This window comes from Pieris napi, chromosome 9 (assembly GCF_905475465.1).
Source record: "Pieris napi chromosome 9, ilPieNapi1.2, whole genome shotgun sequence".
NCBI lineage: Eukaryota > Metazoa > Arthropoda > Insecta > Lepidoptera > Pieridae > Pieris > Pieris napi.
In genome coordinates this window covers 8,538,503-8,560,548 of record NC_062242.1, presented here as the reverse complement: position 1 = coordinate 8,560,548, position 22,046 = coordinate 8,538,503, and the positions used below count along the sequence as shown (strand labels likewise).

General features: G+C 35.9%; 1 protein-coding gene across 1 annotated transcript; it reads right to left on the bottom strand.

The window, feature by feature from the left end:
* Positions 1 to 9,534: 9,534 nt before the first annotated feature.
* Positions 9,535 to 21,482, bottom strand: LOC125052494 (U4/U6.U5 tri-snRNP-associated protein 1). The gene is made up of 15 exons (XM_047653379.1): positions 21,203 to 21,482; positions 19,972 to 20,077; positions 19,377 to 19,516; positions 18,899 to 19,034; positions 18,632 to 18,737; positions 17,752 to 17,886; positions 17,100 to 17,213; positions 16,049 to 16,249; positions 15,755 to 15,883; positions 14,782 to 14,869; positions 13,951 to 14,081; positions 12,901 to 13,065; positions 12,014 to 12,294; positions 11,031 to 11,256; positions 9,535 to 9,660 (listed from the first exon to the last, which is right to left on the bottom strand). The coding sequence occupies exons 1-15, from the start codon at positions 21,339 to 21,341 to the stop codon at positions 9,538 to 9,540; spliced, it is 2,220 nt and encodes a 739-aa protein (XP_047509335.1). The 5' UTR covers positions 21,342 to 21,482; the 3' UTR covers positions 9,535 to 9,537.
* Positions 21,483 to 22,046: the final 564 nt, after the last annotated feature.

The window sequence follows — 22,046 nt, the reverse complement described above, 5'->3', positions numbered from 1 at the left end:
GCATCTTCCCAGTTGGTGATCCTTCGGAGATCTACAGCTCTTTTCCTATCATTCCGTGTGTAACCTAGTATGCTCCTTTCCATACTTCTCTGGCAAGTCACAAGCTTTTGACTTGTGACTTGCTTAGGTCCAAGTTTCGCAGCCGTACGTTAGGATAGGTAAGATACAGGTGTTGAAGATGCTCCTTTTGATCCTAAGTGGGTACTCTTTATTCTTTAGGATGTGTTTTAATGACCAGAATCTTTTCCAGGCATTTGAGGTTCTTCTCTCTATTTCCTGATGGGCTTGTTCTGTCATGGAGATGAGTTGTCCCAAGTATATGTAGGTTGTCACATATTCTAGGTTTTCGTTCTCTAGGATAATAGTATCTGGTGTTCTGTTTGTCATGGCTTTTGTTTTTGATTTGTTCATTGTTAAACCCACTTCTTTGCTTTTGGTTGCCAGTTCTTCGATCATAGTTTGTAGTGTTCTCGGGTTGTCAGTTATGAGCACAATGTCATCTGCAAATCTCAAATGGTTGATCCTTTCTCCATCTATGTTTATACCGCAATCTTCCCAGTGTAGGTTTCTGAAGACTTCTTCCAACACACTAGTAAAGAGCTTAGGCGAAAGAGGGTCTCCCTGTCTGACTCCTTTTTTGAGTGGGAATGATTCTCCCAGCATCTCCAGCTTCACCCTGGCCGAGCACTGGCTGTAGACATTTCCGATGAGTCTAATGTATTTCCCTTCAATGCCTTGGTTTTTTAGCGCTCTCCAAATGCATGGGTGCTCCAAAGAGTCGAAAGCTTTGCTGTAGTCGACAAAAGCCAGATACAGGGGATATCCATATTCCTGGCACTTTTCGACAATTTGCTTCAAGGTGTGCATGTGGTCTATTGTGGAGAATCCAGACCGAAATCCGGCTTGCTCGATAGGTTGTTGTTCGTCAAGTTGTTTGGTGATGCGGTTGAGAATGATTTTTGCAAAGACTTTATACACGTTGGACATAAGACTGATAGGACGATAGTTGCTAAGGTCTTCTTTGTCTCCTTTCTTGTGGATTAGGATTATTGTGCTTTGTGTCCATTGTGTAGGTATGTATTCAGTATCCAATATTTCATTGAATAGATTTGTTAATGTTGTTAGTGTGTCCGGAAGTGCAATTTTGATTGTCTCATTTGTTATGTTGTCGGGGCCAGGGGATTTTTCATTTTTCTGTGTCAGGATTGCATATTCGACTTCCCTTTCTAAAACAGGTGGGATAGGTTCTTCGTGTTCTGGGTCAGGGTTGGCATATGTTTCGGAATTGTTGTTACATGAGTACAGTTCTTTAAAGAAGGATGTTGCAGTATCTAGTATTGTTTTTCTATTTGTAACTAAGTTTTTGTCCTGTTTTTTGAGTCTTGGTATCCATTGTTTAGGTGGTTGTAGTTCTTTTAGGGCTTTGCTGATCCTTGTTATTTCTTTTAATATGTCTTTATCCTTTTTGTTCTTGAATAATTATTTTCTTTCCGAAATTAGTTGTTTGGTCTGTGTGCTTAATATTTCCTTCGTCTGTTGTTTTGGTTTTTTAGCTTGATACATTCTGTTTATTTCTTTATTGTATCTTTCCTGCATTGCGTTCGGCGATTCTAGCAGATGGTTTGCGTCTAATTTGGTAGTAAGGGTGTATTCCTCAGAAGGTAGCACTTGTTTGTAGCGTTGCCTAGATTTAATCTGGTTTTTGGAGTGTAAGGTTGCTCTGACCATTCGGTGGTTGGTGTAGAAGTTGAACTGGTTGATTACCTTTACGTCTTTGAAAGCTTTGGGTTGATTGCTTGTTATGAAATCGATTTCGTTATGGTAGCTACCGTCTGGTGACTTCCAGGTCCATTTTTTGCTAGGTTTTTTCTTAAAGAATGTGTTGAGGATAGCCAGGTTGTTTTCGTGACTCAGATTTACTAGTCGTTCTCCGTTATTATTTCTCTTTCCTATGGTGTATTCGCCGATGATATTTTCTTCTCCTGATCTTTGCTTGCCAATTTTCCCATTGAAGTCTCCCATAATTATTAAGTTTTTTTCTGTTACATCTATTGTTTTGGATAGTTGATGATAGAATGAGTCTTTTGTGGCTTCTTCTGCTTGTTCTGTTGGTGCATACACTTGTATCAAGGTACAGTGTTCTCTGTATCCTGTTATCTTTATTTTTAGGATTGCTATTCTTTCTGAGATGCCTGTGAATTCTAGTATGCTGTTCTTGAGTTCCTTTCTGACCATGAAGCCTACTCCGTAGTGTCCTTTTGTCTCTCCAATAGAATATAGAATGTAGTCGTCATGTTCAGTGATTTCTGTTCCTAGTCTTCTGACTTCGCTAAGGCCTAGAATGTTCCATTTAATGTTCTTGAGCGCCTCTTCTAGTTCCATAAGTCGATCGCAGGTTCTTAGTGTTAGTACGTTGAGCGTGCCGATATAAATATTGGTGTTTATTTGACTTCGTTGCTTAGACTTTGGTAGGTTGGGCTTTGGTGGGTTTGGATTTGGTAGGTTGGGTTTTGGCCGGTTTGTTTGCTCCAATGTGAGTTTCAGAGATCTCTCTCGAGGGTCAGCTGGAGGGCTGCGGTCGCGCTTCCCCACGGAGACCGCTGTCCGGCTTGGGGAAAGGTATATTTTGTTGGTTGTTTGTATTTGTTCTTTGGTTTTATTTTTGTTTTGATTCCGGGGACCGCTGTGTACTAAATGTTATTGGTTAGATGTTTCTGAAATAGAATTTGTTCTATGGCGTATCATTTTTTCAAATGCATTGGTTACAATCATTTTCTTTGGCTCCGTCTGCCTTGTACCTTCAAAGCAGTCAGATTGCGTTGGTGTTTTAGATGGTGAGCGCTTCCTTTTCTCAGTTGCCTTGGTTGAGTTTGTTTCCTTTATTATGAGCCGATCATATCGGATGAGAGCCAGATTTCCTTTCTTTCTTTCTTCTTGTTGTAGGGACTTTAATTCTTTTCTCTTCTGCAGTACTTCTTTGGGGTAGTCTTCAGACACGTATATGTTTGCAGGGAATCTTTTGTTGTTTTTTAAGATTTCTATTTTTCTCCATGCTAGAGTAAACTTTATGAGAATAGGCCTGCGTTTCTGGTCGACTATAGAGCCAAGTCTACGAGCTTCACTTATTTCCCATTTATCAAAGTTGTCCAACTCGCAATCTTTACCCACCTCGTTAAGGACCTTCAGGACCAGTTGTAGGAGTTCTGCATTATTGCTTTCGTTTTCCTCTACTCCGTGGAGTATTAAATTATTTTTTCTGACTTCTCTCTCCAGATTTTGCATCTTATTCTTCATAATTGCCACGTCGTTTTTAAGTATTTTATTCTCTTCTACCAACGGTTTCAGTTTTTCTTCTATTGTCGACGCCATACTTTGGGTAAGGCTTTTGGTGAGGGCAGTTGTTTGCTCACGAAATTCGTCCCTAGTATCCTTTTTGTTTTTATTCAGCTTCTCGTCAATTTCCATTATTTTTTCTAGTAGACGTGCCAGCTGTTTCTCCATGGCTGTGAGTTAGCGTTAGTACGTGTGTGTAAAATCGATTTTTAGTTGGCAACACTAAGTTAGCAGCACTGGTTGGTAGTTGGTATCACCGGTTGAAGTTTTTTTTTTTTTTGTTTACTATGTAATATTTATTTTGCACCCTGGTATGCTTATTTTCGCATTTACGAAAACAATCTTGCGGACACTGCCCTCTATTGACAATTAGTTAGATTAGTTACTTTATATTATTATTAAATATATTTCCGTAATTGCACAACAATAAATGCTCTCTTTAAAAATGTCTCAGTAAAAATTGCACTGCAATAAATGCTCTTCACAGTAATGTACGTTTCAGTACTTATACTTTATATTTAAGCAACTCACAATAACGGTCGTTGATCCAAAATAAACACGTATTAGACAGAAAAAACTGTCAATCTGGGATCTCAGTTCACTTGCACAAAGTTTGTTTTTTTTTTAGTTCACAATTTATAGTCACCAACACAAAATCAGTTTTGAAAAGTCGAACTATTTGTATATATTCCGTACTCCATAAAGCACCTATCACTTCCAGAGATGGACAATTCACTAATATTGCCTTATTATTGCTATTTATGATATATTTCTACTTTTAACTATATTTAATTAATTATGTTATGAGGACACGATGTGTCTGTTCTATGGGTGGTATAATTTTATGATAAAAAATCAATAACAAAAATTATTTTATGTCCAATTGCAACGAAATTGTTGGATTGTAAAAATCTAGGACGTGGCAATTGTAGAGGCGAGGGCGGAAATTTGGACCTGTAGGTCACTACTCATTCTAAGAAAAGTTTTATTATGTTACACTAAAAAAGCACACCGTAGATAACGCTGTACGGATAAGATCCTTTGGTTGGATAAAGATACACCATAGATTTTTTAAAATCTTGTGAAACAAGCTATATCTATTATCTATGAAAAAAAGCCCAGGAAATCATTAAACTATACATATATTTTTAAGCACATACAATATATAATTATTTTAAAATTCTGTTTCATAAAAGCGAAGAGAAACTGAATTTTCTGTAGCATTGACTAATAATATTACATTCCTTATCTATGTTCTTGTCGCAAGTGTTTTGTAGTCATCTATCTCTAGTTGGTTTATATAAGGACTTCAACGCCTGGTCAACCTACCTGAAAATTTCTCGCTCTTACGCCCTTTACTTCCGCTGAGCATGGCACGGTCAAGCATCGCTTGCACAGTGTCCAGCTCATCGGTATCTGCAGGCAGTGGGTTGCCTTCTAATTGTACGCGTACGAGCCCCACCTCTGTCGTGGCAGTCAGCGCCTTGATCCTCTGTTGGGCTTGTATTGCCTCTGCTAACGCTACCGCGCTCGGATGGTTTAAATTATTGTATGACATGTTCAGATAGGACAGGCACAAGTTGCCATACGAGTACACGGCGCCCTCTTTTTTAAACGTGACCTCGCAGCCAAACGGCTCGTTGAAGGGCCCAATAAGATGGGTGGTCATGACGTCAGCTTTGGCGGCAATATCGTCCGGGGAGTGAGATGCCCCAGTCGGCACCGACTTCGGTCGTGTCGTTGGCTTTCGTCGCGCCTCAGACTTACTGTCGCTCGCGGTTGCGATTAAATCGTCGTAGCATTTAGCGTAGACTTCTTTTCGCAATTTAAGATATTGAAGTACTCGCAAACGTTTCGATACGATATCCGTGTGGGACAGGGGAAACTCCATTAGGCTACCGAAGATGGCTGCAGCCCCCGTATTCGAAATTTGGTTTCCTGAGAGATTCAGGTAGCGTAACTTGCGATTGCTGCGTAACATAACGGCTAGCGCTACGGCACCGCGATTGTAAATATTGTTGGAGCCCATAGAAAGGACGAGCAGGGTCTGCGAGGCTGGATTCGGATGAGACAGCATACTCGCGATTTCGATGCAGTCATCGTCGTCCAGGCCGCAGCGATCGAGGCTGAGGCACTGGAGTCGAGTTTCTAATGCTAGCAACTGGCCGAAGCGGTGGCCCGGCACTGGAGAGTCGCTCAGGTATAGCTCCGTGATTTGGGATTGTACTAACAGCTGACTGATCGCCGCGAGGGTCTTACTTTCAAAAACCCCATTGCACACTGTAAGGCGGTAGAGATGCGGCTGGAAAGGCAGGCAGAGCGTCAGCACGCGTATTAGCATCGTGGGCACGGGTGATCGGTTAACCAGCAGCTCCACGAGACGGCCGCTTGCATTGTATAGCGCCGTCATCGCTACTAGCCCCACGCCGCCCTCTTGCATGTCCGAAGCTGTCGTATCTCCTGGCTCCGGATCCTGAAGAGCATTCATTGTGGATTTGTCTTTCTTAGTTTTTTTAGCCTTATCAATAACGCTCACATATTCTTCTGTGGAAATTTAAAAAATTAATAAAAACAGTTTGCGCAATGCCACTATTAAGTTAGATTTTTAATATGTTTAACTTGCCCACGATACGAGTTTTTAATTTAACGCCGAACGGTGCTTGCATTGTATAACAGAGATACGGTAAAAATTCAACGATATTGTCTGGACTAGGCCGAGAACACTCCTCTGTCATATTAATTAATTGCAATTACAACAAAATATGATAACACTCTGCAATGCACTATGCAATACGTTCAATGGCCGTATTAAAATGTAAATAAAGTCGTTGACCAGATTATATCTATAAGCACTAATGTTATGTTTTCATTCTTGTCATAAAATCAAAGAAATTTTAAAAGAGGTTCGTAATATTATATGACATCTTTCTCGCATACAATTTTGTACGTATACCTAAGTATACTCGAATTATAGCCGGGGTAAACTAAATAATCCGATCAAATTAGACTAAAAAATAGGGGTAAGGTTACAATAATTCGCACTTGGCTGAATATTGGTAGGATTGCTCAATACACTATTATAAAGGAAATGTGAAAAGTCCTCATCGATCCGGCACGTGCAAAAAAAATTACTCCGGTTTAAAGATCACAAAAATGGGTTTTTCGCGATTTTCAGCAAAATGGTAAGTTTTATCATAAAATTAGTTTCGACAAAAATTGTAGATCAGATAATTATCTATAAAAAATTTCTAAATACTTTTTTTCCTAAGAGCCACCGTTTTTGAGATATCACGATTCAAATCAGTTAAAAGAGTTGTAATCGTCATAATATGTATAAGTACACCACGTATATATATCACTGAAGCCGTAATACAAGCAAAAATATCGTTCTATCGGTCTGTGACTTACACATATAAAATATGAAAATTTCGGGTAAAAAAAACCCAGTCCTTTATTTTCTACGCCAGTGTAACCTTCAGCAACATCGCTCTGGAGTGAAAACACGTGTTTATTGTAACCTATTTTTTCTAACCTATTTCGTGCTGTTGGAAAAGACTGGGGTTGGAAGTTGGTCGACAATTCATTAGAGCCAGTTCAGACTTTACTTCCACCTGCACCAGAAAAACTACTAAACACCATTTTTTGCAACTGTAAAAAGGGATGTAGTGCTAAATGTGGTTGCAAAAAAAGTTGGACTGTTTGTTCTGTAGCATGTACTAACTGTCAAGGCCGGTCATGCTCCAATGTTGAATTGCCAACAATTGAAGATTCATTTGATGTTGAGGAAGAGACATGCGATGTGTCATTATTGGGACAATTTATTAACACCCAGAATGAAGAAGATAAAGAAGAAGAAAAAGGAGAAGAAGGAGAAGAAGGAGAAGGAAAAGAAGAAGAACAAGAACAAGAGAAAGCAGAAGTTAATGATGATTTAGATTCAGACGGATAAATTTTCTTATTTTTTGTAATTTACACCCCTTTCATCATTTTCAACCCTTGTCAATATCTACAGTTATTCAATAATTTCAAATTAAACAGAATCATAAAAGATCAGTGGAATAGGCCTACCGGGGAAACCACATTAAAAAAAAAGCGCTAAGTACACTACGGAAACGTGTGCATATTATGACGATTACAACCCTTTCAACTTTTTGAATCGTTATATCTCAAAAACGGTGGCTCTTAGGAAAAAAGTATTTGGACATTTTTTATAGATAGTTATCTGATCTACAATTTTTGTCTAAACTAATTTTATGATAAAACTTACCATTTTGCTGAAAATCGCGAAAAACCCATTTTTGTGATCTTTGACCCGGAGTAAATTTTTTTGCACGTGCCGGATCGATGAGGACTTTTCACATTTCCTTTATAATAGTGTATTGAGCAATCCTACCAATATTCAGCCAAGTGCGAATTACTGTAACCTTGGATGTCTAAATTGACCGGACTAAAATATTAAGATAAGAACTGTTATTCATAAACGTACCAACTAAAAGCCTCAGATAACTATGTTCTGTCACAATTTTAACTTATTATTTTCTTACATTAATATGTTATGAGAAATAGAATCAAAACGTAAAATATCGTTTAATAATGAGTCTAAAGACTGTAGTTTTGGAACTTATTATTATATCTTTCCATATTCCCATGAAATTTAAACCGAAAGGTATATAAAACGATTTGGATATTTTCAATAAAGAAGATTGTACGGTGCAACGTCTATTGGAATAACAATATGGAATTAGTCATTAATGAATTTCAGGCTGCTTTTAGTGATAAAATCCACGAATTTCTTGTAGTTTGTTGCCTGGATCATGGATGGCGCAAGAGTACAGGCCGATTTATATTATATTAGTGTTTAGGAGAGTGCTTTAGTACAACTTGAAAGGCAAGTTCTTTAGCGTAGCGTTTACTAAAGCAAGTAGCGTTTACATGTTTCAACTAAAGTACTATCCTAAAGCACTCTCCTAAACACTAAGATAATGTAAATCGGCCTTAAGCGGCGATGATTTTGTAAATAACGATCATTTGCTAGCCTATAAGGGCTCTTTATCGTGAGACCCAGGTACACTGTGCGGTGCGGCAGCTGTTTATAAAATACTAGCTGCCTCCGCGAACTTCGTTTCTCCTTAATGTGATTTTACTTAGCCTACCTTTTTCTCTATATACACCTCAGAGTTCAAGTCATAAGATTTTAATTATCAAATAAAAAATAAGGGTTGGTGATAGAGGGGTAAAAATTTAGGGTTGTATGTATTATTTAATGGCACATTATAAAAAAAATAAAATTCGTCCAAAAATTAAATGTTAGGTTGGACAACCCTTATCACTTAGGGGTATGAAAAATTTGATAAAAATTGGTCAAGCCGTTTCGGAGGAGTATGGTAACTAACATTGTGACACGAGAATTTTATATATAAGATATGAAACGTATGCTCGCTGTAACGTATGTACGATTCAAGAACACATTTATGGCTAGAATCTTAAAAGGAAAGAAAGGGCTTGTTGTATATTACCCGAATTGGTGCCAAAATCTTTTTTTTTATCTCTACATTTGTATATGTTGTGTTTAATATTATATATGTACCTACTTTATTTAATGTTTCACGACATTATCGTATTGGCATAGTCTGTAAGGATAATGTATATATTTCTGTAATAAATAAATAAATTTTTACAGCGTCATTTCAAGCCTACGGATTTCAGTATTTGCTCATATACATATCTTTATATATATATATATAATTCTTCTGTGAGTGTGTATGTCACTGAACTTCTCTCAAACGACTGGACCGATTTTGATGAAATTTTTTGTGTGTTCAAGGGGATCTGGGAATGGTTTAGATTCACAAATCAGCCCGCCAGATGGCGCTGCAGTCGGTACTTTCATACTTTGCTTTACTAATCGCTTGAAATATCATGCAGGACAACGTCTGTCGGGTCCACTAGTATGTATATATATATAAAAACGACGGTTCTTTTTGAATTTTTTTATTGAATATATTCTAAATATACATACAGAGGTTAATTTAATTATCCATTTTAATTGATGTTTAAAAAACTGGAATAAGATTTTCTATTGGAAAATAGTTTTTGCATCACCATCATTAATAAGTTGATTGTTACACAATAATTATTTTTTGTTTTTGGATTAACGTTTATTAATATTTTCTTTCTACATAAGAATTACTTTTTGACGACACATTAGTTTTTGTCCCTCTTTGCACCGCTAAGAACGACGTATGGCGAGTGAGTCTCTTTCTGCTTTTGCTGCAGCATGTGCAATGTACCCAGTGGGGTGTCTGTTGAGCTCATCTTCTTCATAAGCTGTTAAAAATGTAGAGAAATGTTATTTTAATAATTAAGTTATTGTTATATTAAAATATAACTACATATAAGATAAACTGTGCTTTTCAACAATTGTGGTCAGCGAATTCATTGAAAGATTATGAATTATAACGTCGGGATGCTTTGCTTACTTAGTTCAATAACAATTAGGCGACCCGATCAGTAGTTTTTTTTTTACCTTTGGTTTCATAGTTTAGGTGATTTATATATGTTAACGTAAAATTGTAAAAACCGTTAGATTGTAATCTATCGGTTATCGGTATTCGGTAGATTGTACTACACTAACTTAGTTATCATTCAAACTTCTTTGGTCAATTACAGATTAATTTTACTTCCCAACAATTTCATATAACTACCGAATAATAATACGTTAAATTGCAAGCAGTATGTTGAGTTGACAATCTTTCGACAGTTTACAATCTCGCGAGATAGATTACAATCTAACGGTTTTTACAATTTTACGGTGACATATATAATACTAGCTGACCCGGCAAACGTTGTTTTGCCATATGTATACGTATATATATATATTTTTTAAATTTTTAGTTCAAATAACTATCTACTATAATAAAAAATAGGGATCGATCTTAGAGGGGTAACAATAATGGGTTATATGTATTTTTGTATGCTCTATCATAAAAAAATAAAAACAAAAAGTTTTGTCTTAAAATAAAAATTTGGAGTGGTACCACCCTCAACATTTAGGGGGATGAAAAATAGATGTTGTCCGATTCTCATTTTTACTGAATATGCATAAAAATTTTTCATAAGAATCGGTCGACCCGTTTCGGAGGAGTATGGGAATAAACATTGTGACACGAGAATTTTATATATTAGAAACTAACCCTTGTTAGTTTGTGTTTAATGTAAAAAAAATAGAATATATATCAAATTATAAACGCACAACGGACCGATAATAAGTCTAAGTGCTTCCGCACTAAGACCACCAACCATAGCCATATCAAATTATAATACAAAATTGAAAAATATCTAATATATAAAATTCTCGTGTCGCGGTGTTTGTGGTTAAACTCCTCCGAAACGGCTTGACCGATTCTCATGAAATTTTGTGTACATATTGGGTATGTCTGAGAATCGGACAACATCTATTTTTCATCCCCCTGAATGTTAAGGGTAGTCCACCCATAATATTTTTTTTTAATTTTTAGATAAATTTTAATTTTTTTAATGATACAGCATTAAAAAATACATACAACCCCTAATTTTCACCCCTCTTCGATCAACCCCTATTTTTTATTATAAATTATATACATTGCAAAACGACGTTTGCCGGATCAGCTAGTAATCTTATAGATTTGTAAATTAGTGTAAAATATAAATCTACAGACCCCTTCCTGTACGGCCTTCTTGATGCGCTTCTCCTGTTTGTTCTTTCCAGGCCCTTTGCCGTGGAACTTATGCGAGAGATACCGGAAGGCCTCTTTAGGGCAAAGGGCGTGGCCATCGTCATCGACGTACTCCAACTTGATGTTGGGCCGGAAATTGTTTTTCTCCCGAAATTCGCTGAGAGCGCCGTGATGGCCACGCTCACGTCTGCTGTACTTGTCGTCCTCTCTGTGGACCATTTAGAGGTTATTCTATATTAAAGCCTTTAATAATACTATGACAATACATTCATTTCATTTCAATACCGCATTAATTCGGTCGTAATGTTTTTTTTTTATAGAACAGGGGGCAAACGGGCAGGAGGCTCATCTGATGGTAAGTGATACTGCCGCCCATGGACAGTCTTAATGCAAGAGGGCTCGCGAGTGCGTTGCCGGCCTTTTAAAAATTGGTACGCTCATTTCTTGAAGGACCCTAAGTCGAATTGGTTCGGAAATATCTCTGTAGGCAGCCGGTTCCTATATAACATAGTGTCACATAGTTTGTCCGCTTTGGACGCCTAAACTACTTAACCGATTTCAATCAAATTTGCATACCGTGTGCAATTTGAACTAACTTAAAAGATAGGATAGCTTACATATTCGTTTATACCCGTAATATTATTTTATTGCAAATTATTTGTTTATTATTTGATAGTCACAATTCTAACAGATGGCGCTGTGTTGAAAGTACCAACATTTCACATAAGCTACAATTTAATGGCATAACCACCAAAAAAGCATGGTGGTCCCCATGACTGGTGTTCTCCTACCGTTTCCCTTGAATAGTTTACTTCTATGTAATATAACAAAAACCTTAGCCACAGCAACGCTTGGCCGAGTTTGCTAGTGTTATATAATCTTTAGCCTTCCTCAATAAATGAACCATCCGCATAAAAATAATCAAATTACACTTAAAAAAAAAATTGTGTAGATGAATAAATTACCCATATGTCTTATCCTCTATAGAGTAGTGGTGGGCCTGCAACAAATGATGAAGGCGGGATCGCGGCGCCGGAGCGGCACCTTCCCTCTCCAGGTATCCCTTACTCAGAGCCACCTGCAACGCTCCCGCTACTCCCGTACCCAAAGCTGGTTCCGCCCCCAATCCAACTGATGATCCCGCTACTAATTCCGGTGGCGCCTCGCTGCCTAATTCCACACGGCTCCATGCGCCGGAACCACTTGCTGATTCCGCTTCCGTCTCCAAATCTTCTTGCTCGAAATCCTATAAAAATCACATTGAAATAATTTATGTCTTTTGTTTAATAAATAACATTTGTAATGTTATGTTTCCTGTGAAAACAACTCTGGTTAGATGATTTGATTTATATTCATGTGCTTAACCTGGTTGAGATAAAATTGTAATGTTTCTAATGTGTAATTATCCTCATTTTTTTTACAGTAACCTTATTTGACTTACCGTGTTACAAATAATGATGATACTATCAAAATAAAATTAATACTCTACCAGTTAGGTAGGGATTTAAAAGAATAAAACAGATTAAGTCCCGATGATCATTCTTAAATCAAATCAAAATCATTTATTCATATACTGCCAGTTCTTAAATCAAAGGCGTAGAAGGGAAGAGAAAAACTGGCAATAAACTATGCTACTCTATTTAATTGCCAAGTTTTTTGTTTTACACAATGTTTGTAAGGAGCAACCATTAAACCATGATCCACATGACATATTAAGTAATTAGGTTAATTAATAATAATAAAATAAATTAAAAACAAAGATTTGTAATCGATCTATCTTTTTCACGAAAAAAAAAAAACGCTTAACCAGACATAATCGCAATTAATACAAAGACATATAGAAAAGACTGACCATGATTTCAGTAGTAGAGTCCCGGTTTCCGGCAAGTCCGTATGTGGGTATATCTCCAAGAGTTCGGCAGAACTCGGCCGTGGAGTCTAACACCATGCGACTGCCGCCCTCCGCATCTTCGTCTTCAGACTCTTCTTTCTTAACCGTCTCTAGTATTTCTTCCACCTGAAAATCAAGGTTTAAAATTTTAACGTATCTTGGAATGCTTCATGAACGAAATCAAGGGAGCACTAGCAGACGAAAAGAGAGTTGAATGAGAAAAACATGCATTATAATATGAGTGTGTATTTTCAATACAATAATTGATACACAAGTCTAATATATAAAATTCTCGTGTCACAATGTTCGGTTCGTCCCATACTACTCAGGACCGATTCTTATGAAATTTTTTATGCATATTTAGTAAGTCTGAGAATCGGCTACTTTTTATCTTTCAAACCCTTCATCATCATTAAGCCCTATTTTATATTTGTTAATTTAAAATTTATGACTTGAACTTAGAGGTTTATATAGTGAAAAATTCATAGAAAAACCTTAAAAGTTTTCATGCCGGAAAATCGATCAGTCACTGGGGTAGCATAGCAAAATGCTCCATTTTGGTACTAAAAAGGTAGGCTAAGTAAAATCACATTAAGGAGAAACGAAGCTTCGCGGGGCAGATAGTCTTTATATATATAATTCTTCTGTGAGTGTGTATGTCACTGAACTTCTCTCAAACGACTGGACCGATTTTGATGAAATTTTTTGTGTGTGTTCAAGGGGATCTGGGAATGGTTTAGATTCACAAATCAGCCCGGTAGATGGCGCTGAAGTCGGTACTTTTATACTTTGTTTAATATCCTAATCGCTTGAAATATCAGGACAACGTCTGTTGGGTCCGCTAGTATGTATATAAAATAATAATTTATTGGCAAAACATGTTATAAGAACATATTATACGGCAGGATCATGATGTAGCGATTACTAAATTTGATGAGACTGTGACTCCCTAATTATATACAATAAAATTAAAAAAAAAAAACATAATATCAATTATATAAATGGCTATACCTTGGGCAAGACAGGTTCCTGTCTCTCTGCCAGCCTGAGTCTCCTTGCCCGTGCCACGGCGCTCTGCAGCTCCCCATCCACTTCCACCTCCTCCTCATCCATCACAGGTTGAAGTGTCTCGAACTTTACATCTACAACATAAAAATGCCCATTAGCTGGCTGTATTAAAAAAAATGTATACAAATATATTTATTTATCACATGAAACTAGGGCGCTGAATCTAAGGTAAAAAATACAGAGAATTAAAATAGCGTACCATACTTATAAGGTTTATACTTATATTTCATTAAGTGAAGAATTTGCTAATAAAGTTAGGGCCTTGAACACAATTAGCAAGAAATTATTTTTAAATAAGCTTGATTAATAAGAAATCCTGCTATGGAATTCCTTACCAATTGATATTAGACAAGCTCAGTCCTTAAATTTATTTAAAGAGTTTCTTTTTGATCATTTTCTTTCTACCTCGTAATTAGCTCTGCTTATATGTATTAATTATTGTGACTCTGTTAACCTTTTGATTGTATTTTAAGTTTTTGTTTCTACATATTTTTATTTATTATTATTTTTATTTTTTCTTTAGATTTTACTATATTTTATTTATAATAACGTGTCATTTTGAGGTTTTTTTTTTGTTAATAATTTCTGCATTACTTGTACTCTACCCTCTGTAGGTGTTTCTTTTTAATTGTTCCACTTTAAGGTTGCCTGAAATAAATCGCTTGTTAGCGATAAGGCCGCCCGTTGCGTAATAACTTATGTAACCTGCTTTTTTTTATGTGTATGTTTTTGATTAAGGTAATAAAGTATAAATAAATAAATACGTAAAATCACCTGTATCGTCAGTTTCGAGCGGCGCGTTGCCGGCCTCATAGTCATCCACGTCAATGGGTTCATGCTTCGGTTTTTTACGGATCTTGCCCTGAAATATTCATTGGCGTGTTACACAAAATTTCAAAAATGGGTTAGTTATTTTTATTTCTTGTACTGTAAACAGATTGATCAGACTGAAACTGCCGTTATAATCTTCTTAATACATATATATGTTAACGTAAAATTGTAAAAACCGTTGGATTGTAATCTATCTCGCGAGATTATAAACTGTCGAAAGATTGTGAACTCAAGGTACTGCTTACAATTTAACGTATTAAAGAAAAAACTGTTTAACCGGATTGAAGTTATGTATTATTATAAATCAGCGCGCGAGGTGCGTACCGTTTCAGAATTTGACGATTTCACTTCGATAGATTAAAATCTACCGAATAATAATAGGTTAAATTGTAAGCAGTACGTTGAGTTCACAATTTTTCGACAGTTTAATATAATCTCGCGAGATAGATTACAATCTAACGGTTTTTACAATTTTACGTTGACATATATAAATTACGCGTCATGTTTGTCCTCTATGGACTCCTAAACTGCTTAACCAATTTCAATCAAATTTGCACACGTGTGAAGTTTGAGCTAACTTAAAAGATAGGATAGCTTACATATATATATAATTCTACTGTACGTGTGTATGTCACTGAACTCCACTTAAACGGCTGGACCGATTTAAATGATTTTTTTGTATGAGTTTGGGTGGAGCCCTGGATGGTTTAGATTCACAAATCAGCCCGGCAGATGGCGCTGCAGTCGGTACTAATATACTTTGTTTAATAACGTATGTCGGATCCGCTAGTTATACTATATAAATATAAAAAAATATACTCTGACCATATATTTGTTGCAAAATGGAACTAAATTTTTTAAGTTGCATATCATCTTGAAGTTAGATATTGTTAATATTAGTAGTAAAAACGCTTACCTTCTTTTTGAACTTCTTAAACTTGGTACTGATCTCAGCTTCATCCATGTAGTCAGAAGCAATACGCAGAGCTGGCAGCTGAAGTGACTCGAGACGCTTATCAGGCCCTCCTGCCAGGCGTTCAGCCCTCTGTAATATACACACACACTATTACTATATATCAAATATATAAGTATCTATATGTTGAGGTTGACTTTGATACAATTTGTTACAAGACGCTTACCTACTATTATTAAAGATATGAGAAAGTTACTGATGCTCAGATTTTACTTAAATATAGTTCCAGATACTGACCATCATCTCCCGGTACCTTCCAGCTTCAAGTGCGGCCTCGTCTCCAAGGTGGAATCCAGAAGAACGCGCCTTATGTTCAGGATTAATTGTTTCGTCATACTTGGACAGAAGCGGCTTATTGTAACCCAACGCCGCAGCCATTTCGCTCTCCTCGTCATAAGCTTGGTAACCCGCCGCGGCCTTGCGTCGTTCCTCGATGTTCTAAAGTAATTTAAAGGATTAAGTTTTAGATTACAAGTCTCAAGTTTTTTAATGTACATTCCGATCCGATGTTTGGTTGTCTGAAATTAACTGCCCTCAGCAGTAGCACCACCCATTTACATACAGTGTAAATTCTTTATAACGTTATTCGTTATAACGAAAAACTCTCTATAACGCAAAATTTGTTACATTTATTTGATTTAACACAAAACCCAATCATAAATTCTTCCCTTCCTATAACTAAATCTCTCTATAACGAATAACAATCCTCGGTCCCTTGAAATTCCTTGTAAATAGTTTACACTGTATAGCAAATTTTAAGCTATTGCATAGATTTTATCGCGGGCTTTGAGCGCGGCGACCGAATCAAAACATTCTGTTACGAAAATAAACCTAACACACGATGACGTAATATAGAAGCGGCCAATACGCGTTAGAGCGGGACAGAACGCATTCTGCATCTCACATCGGTCTGGCGAGATCGGTGACGTAGCGTAACCGCGGCCGGTGTGCGTTAGAGTGCGACAGACTAGTCGTGTTAGTCTGAGTCAGGTAGAGTGGTAGATTGAATTAATATCAAAGATAAACAAATACTGCATAAATAAAAAATTAATAAATGATTATAACTGCATAAGTTGATGAAAAATTATATGCAATAGCTTAACCGCGGCAGTTCCCGAGTGCCACACGTTTATTTCATTATCATAATATGTTTGTGTTAATCTGTCTGTTGTCTGAGTAAATGAAGTAATTATTGTATTATTTTGTAAATGTAAACTAACAGCAAAAGCCATTTTAATTATTTCAAACCAAATCCTAGAAGGTTCTATCACAAAGTGTCGTTTAGTACCTTTTTGTAACGCTCATCGTCCAGTACGTTGACATTGACGAGTACATCCTCGTTGTCTTCGGCCAACACGTCTTTGTCCGCCAACGTCAGGATTGTCTCGCGCTCCTCAGGCAGCTGAAATATTATTAAATCCACTGAGATATATAGTTGCCTATTATTTAACACACAAGGACAATATAATTAGATATTTACAATAGTAAATAATTTTCATTAAAGGGATTTTTTTTTAAATTTTTGTTTAATTACACACATTATAATTGTGTCAATTTAAAGGTTAATATCTGGTAGTGTGTTTTATTTGACCATTTCAGTTTTAGTTTATACATCAAGAATTATTTATAAATGAAGTATAATTCCATAGGAGCAGTGTTGGCCTAGTGGCTCCAGCGTGCCATTCTCATCCATGAGGTCGCAGGTTCGATCCCCGGCTGTGCACCAACTTTCTTTCTATATGCGCATTTAACATTCGCTCTAACGGTGAAGGAAAACATAGTGAGGAAACTGACACGTCTTAGACCCAAACGGTCGACGGCGTGTGTCAGGCACAGGAGGCTGATCACCTACTTACCAGAGCCTGAGGCCCAGACCTAAAAGAGGTTGTAGCACCACTGATTTGAAGTATAATTACATACAAAAAATATATGTTTGTAACCTGTTCTATATCGTGTGCGACGCGAAGTCCCCGTAAATGTCGGTCTGTATAGGTGTTTTGTCGTTCTTCCAGCTGCTGCTCAGCTACCAGTGCGCCTACACCGAACACCTGATCCATCTCATCCAGCATCGCCGCCTGACATATCACAAAAATGTATCATATATCATCTTACAAAGCCAGAAATATTAATACACTATAGACTCGATACTAGTTCTAGTAATAGCAATTGTTTTCTATGACAAGCTTTCTAGGGAAATAAATATTGAGTATTTAACATTTAAAAGAAAATTGTGAATAACATTAGGTTCTTTTTCACGTCATTTACCTACTAAGGGAGCGTTCAAGTATTACGTAACGATTTTTGGAGGAGAGAGGGGGGTCCTTTTGTAAAACGTTACGTTACGATACGGGGCGGGAATTGAATTACGCGTTATTGTTAATATTAATTTCGACTTTCCAATACTTTACCACCACATAATAGTTACTTTTAGGTATATAGAGTCACTAGGTGGTCACGAAACGTTTTACTATACTTGGTTACAGTACTGTACTTGGGTCTATACTCTATAGTAACGTTACGGCGCGTTACACGGGGGGGTTAATAATCTCCAAAAATTGCGTGACGTAATACTTGAAAACATGACTAAAACTAACTGTTCCTTGTGAAAAACGAAAATATTCATTGTCTTTTTTTTATGTAATAGGAGGCAAACGGGCAGGAGGCTCACCTGATGTTAAGTGATACCGCCGCCCATGGACACTCATAATGAAAGAAGGCTCGCAAGTGCGTTGCCTAGAGAATAATTGAAGAATTGGTACGCTCTTTTCTTGAAGGACCCTAAGTCGAATAAAATGTCTTTTAATAATGTTAGCTACTTACCCGCTTTTCCGCTTCTTTTTTCTGTTTATCCATTTGTCGTGACTTCTTGATCCATGCCAACGCATCTTCATCGTCAGAAGTGTCAGCAATGAGATTTGTTTTCAACCTAAAGGAAAATATAAGTCATCTTATATCCTTCAATAGCTTTAGAGAAGGTCTACATTTTGTCCACCAACAAAAACATTTAATTTTGTTACCATTAACGACACTTGTAGTTCAGTTATTTATTTAAGACAAATAATAAATTAAAATTGGAATTTCTCTTACTTTGTCTCCAATTTCCTTTTTTCTTTGCGTTCTTCAAGTTTTTCGCGTATCTTGTCGGACTTTTTCTGTTGTGATATGTTGGGTGCAGGCTTATGATAGAATTCACCCAAGTCATCTTTTAACATTCCATCTTCCGCTGTTATAGTAAACATTATAATTATGTATAATTGTATTCCTGTTTATAACTATATGTGAATAATAATCAGTCCTTTTCTAGACCTACTGAATGCTTAAAATATAACTACATAATTAATTGAATAAAAATATAGAAACAATTGGAAGAACATATATGATCTATTGAGAAATAGAGAAAGTTTCTTAAGGTATAGAAATACCTAACATCATAGACTCATTAGTATAAATCTACATTATGGATTTGATGCTAGATAGATCTATGGATTTACAAACAACATAGAATTTAGAAGATATCCTGAGATATTTTAATCCCAATTCTATAAAAAAAATAAGTTAAATAAACCTGGTTTTTCAGCAACTGCAAGAGGTTTGAGGCCTAACTTAGCTCTCAACTTATTTGTGTCTTCAATAGAGAGGCTCTCCTGAGCAGAAGCAGGTGGGGCAACGGGTGATTTAGCCTTCTCCACTTTCCGCTTCTTCTCACTGAAATTCAGTTAACACAGTATTGAATTTATTATACAGTGTAAACTCTTTATAACGTCATTCATATTAACGAAAGTCTCTATAACGTAAAAATTCGTTAAATTTATTTGGTTTAACCCAATACCCAAACATTAATTCTTCCTTCTCTATAACAAATAAAAATACTCGGACCTTGAAATTCGTTATAAAGAGTACACTGTATTTTATTGAAAATAGTGATCAAGTTTAATTAAACACACTTAAAATCGAAAATATACTTTATATATTTCAATCACATTTAGCATTATAGTCAAGTAAATTAGGCTTTAAAAAAAATAGAAAGTTACTATAATTTTTTTCATTGCGCCAAGCTACTAAAGAAAAAACTACTATAGACAATTAACAGCCAGTGACCAAATTTTTTATATTATAAAAAGAATCTACACTCAAAAGACCAACAAATTATATAAAATTACCTTGGTTTATCATCATGGGACTGAACAGCTTCAACACTGCTACTGCGACTTTTTGATCTTGGAACCTCTTTTGGTTGTAAATGTGAGTCTACCGGAACTTCCTCCACTACAACAAATTAATATAATATTTATATAGAGCCAGGACACATAATTGTGTATCCATATTTCAAAAATATAGAAACAATAATTGTTTGATAGATCTGATGAAATAGTCTTGCCTACATTTTTTAAGAAATCTAGCACACAAAACAGTAGTTGTTTTTCTTCTTAATTCTTTAAGGTAAGAAACGAATTTCAAATACAATCAAATTATATAATAAGTTTTACTGTTACATTAATGTAGTAAATTGTGTTCTTTCCAAAAAGCAAAATGTTGACTATATAAATATTAACAATTAGATATTTATTGTATTTCACAATAGTGTAATAGCTGTCATAAAGAAAAAGAAGACTCCATGTATATGTCACCGTAAAATTGTAAAAACCGTTAGATTGTAATCTATCTCGCGAGATTGTAAACTGTCGAAAGATTGTCAACTCAACATACTGCTTGCAATTTAACGTATTATTATACGGTAGTTATATGAAATTGTTGGGAAGTAAAATTAATCTGTAATTGACCAAAGAAGTTTGAATGATAACTAAGTTAGTGTAGTACAATCTACCGAATACCGATAACCGATAGATTACAATCTAACGGTTTTTACAATTTAACGTTAACATATACATGACATGTAAGCTATAGTCTGTTTATATGTAATTTGAGGCATGCCAGCTTATAGTTAACAACAGACCTAGCCGAAATTTGCAAAAATTACATTCTTATCCAGGTAATGTCATCAATATCAAAGTACATATATCTAATATAGGCAACAGAAAGGATGACAGATATTGTTAACATAAAATACACAGTAATCGTTCCACTTTTCATAAGAATTTATCATGTCAATCCATCTAAGACACAAATCCAGTTTGGAACTTTTTTAACAGCCTGGCTACTGTACCTACCTTAATGACGAAGCACTCGGGATGCACTCTCATCTCGAATGCCACCACTCTGAAAATGAGCAAAATTTGCCATTATTTTGTTAACTTGGAAAAACGCTGTCTCCAGCAATCATGTTTGAATTCTGTGTACGTATTCAATGCTATATTTTTTAAACATAGTACCATAAACATGATTCTTGGAAAGCAGCGTATTGCTAAAATTGTTAAAAGTGTTTAAACTAACCATCGGGAGAGCGATCCTTTTTGCGGTCTTTGTGTTTTCTGTGACGTTTTCGTTCACGTTCCTCGCCTTCCAATGGCGATCGGGACCTACTCCTATGCTTCTTTTTTTTAGACTCCTTTTTGTGTTTTTTAGACCCCATATTGTACGATTGCAATATATTCAAGCTTGTATCTGCTTTTGTTCGTGTTTTAAATTCTATTTAGTAGAAAATTACGGCACAATTCTTTTTAAAAGTAAAACACGCTTAAATCGCAGAATTCACAGCAATTCATAGATATTAAACTAAGAAGTAAGAGTAAAGTAAACCTTCAAAGTTCAACAGATACACATTTCACAGTTAAACAAACACAGTCCACAGACCATATATAGTTACTAAACAGGTTATCACAGATTATAATTGTGGGGCCGGTGACAAAAACTAAGAGCGAAAGCAAAGAAATCGTTTAAAAAAATAAGAATGGACACCTAGCTATATGCCTTTAAGCATTATATTATGACTTATGTGTATGGGTAAAGAAGACACTAATTTACACTAATGGGCGTTTTTTCATGGTGGTCGTTAACTCTTTTGTCAAATACGGATACTAGTTCCATTTAGGCCTTTTAAATACCATCAAATTGAGTGTGTAGTTCGTATAAATGTTGTTAAGTCAATTAATTAGTGACGACATAAATTGGTTGCCATGATAAATGTCAAATAATGAGATCTTGCCCATTATATTTAATGACGAAAGACATCTTCTTTCATGAAGCTATGTTACTGTTTGTAAAACATATAACTAAGAACATATAACTAACATATAATTAAGAATTATTTTCCTATAGGTTAAATAAGTCACAAGTG

Excerpts from the sequence above, each read along its gene's own strand:
- LOC125052494 (XM_047653379.1), bottom strand. The coding sequence starts at position 21,341 with ATGGGGTCTAAAAAACACAAAAAGGAGTCTAAAAAAAAGAAGCATAGG. Across the intron at positions 15,884-16,048 it reads GAAGGTACCGGGAGATGATG|AGGGCTGAACGCCTGGCAGG; the intron begins GTCAGTATCTGG and ends TGTATATTACAG. Across the intron at positions 12,295-12,900 it reads ACTCTACTACTGAAATCATG|GATTTCGAGCAAGAAGATTT; the intron begins GTCAGTCTTTTC and ends TGATTTTTATAG.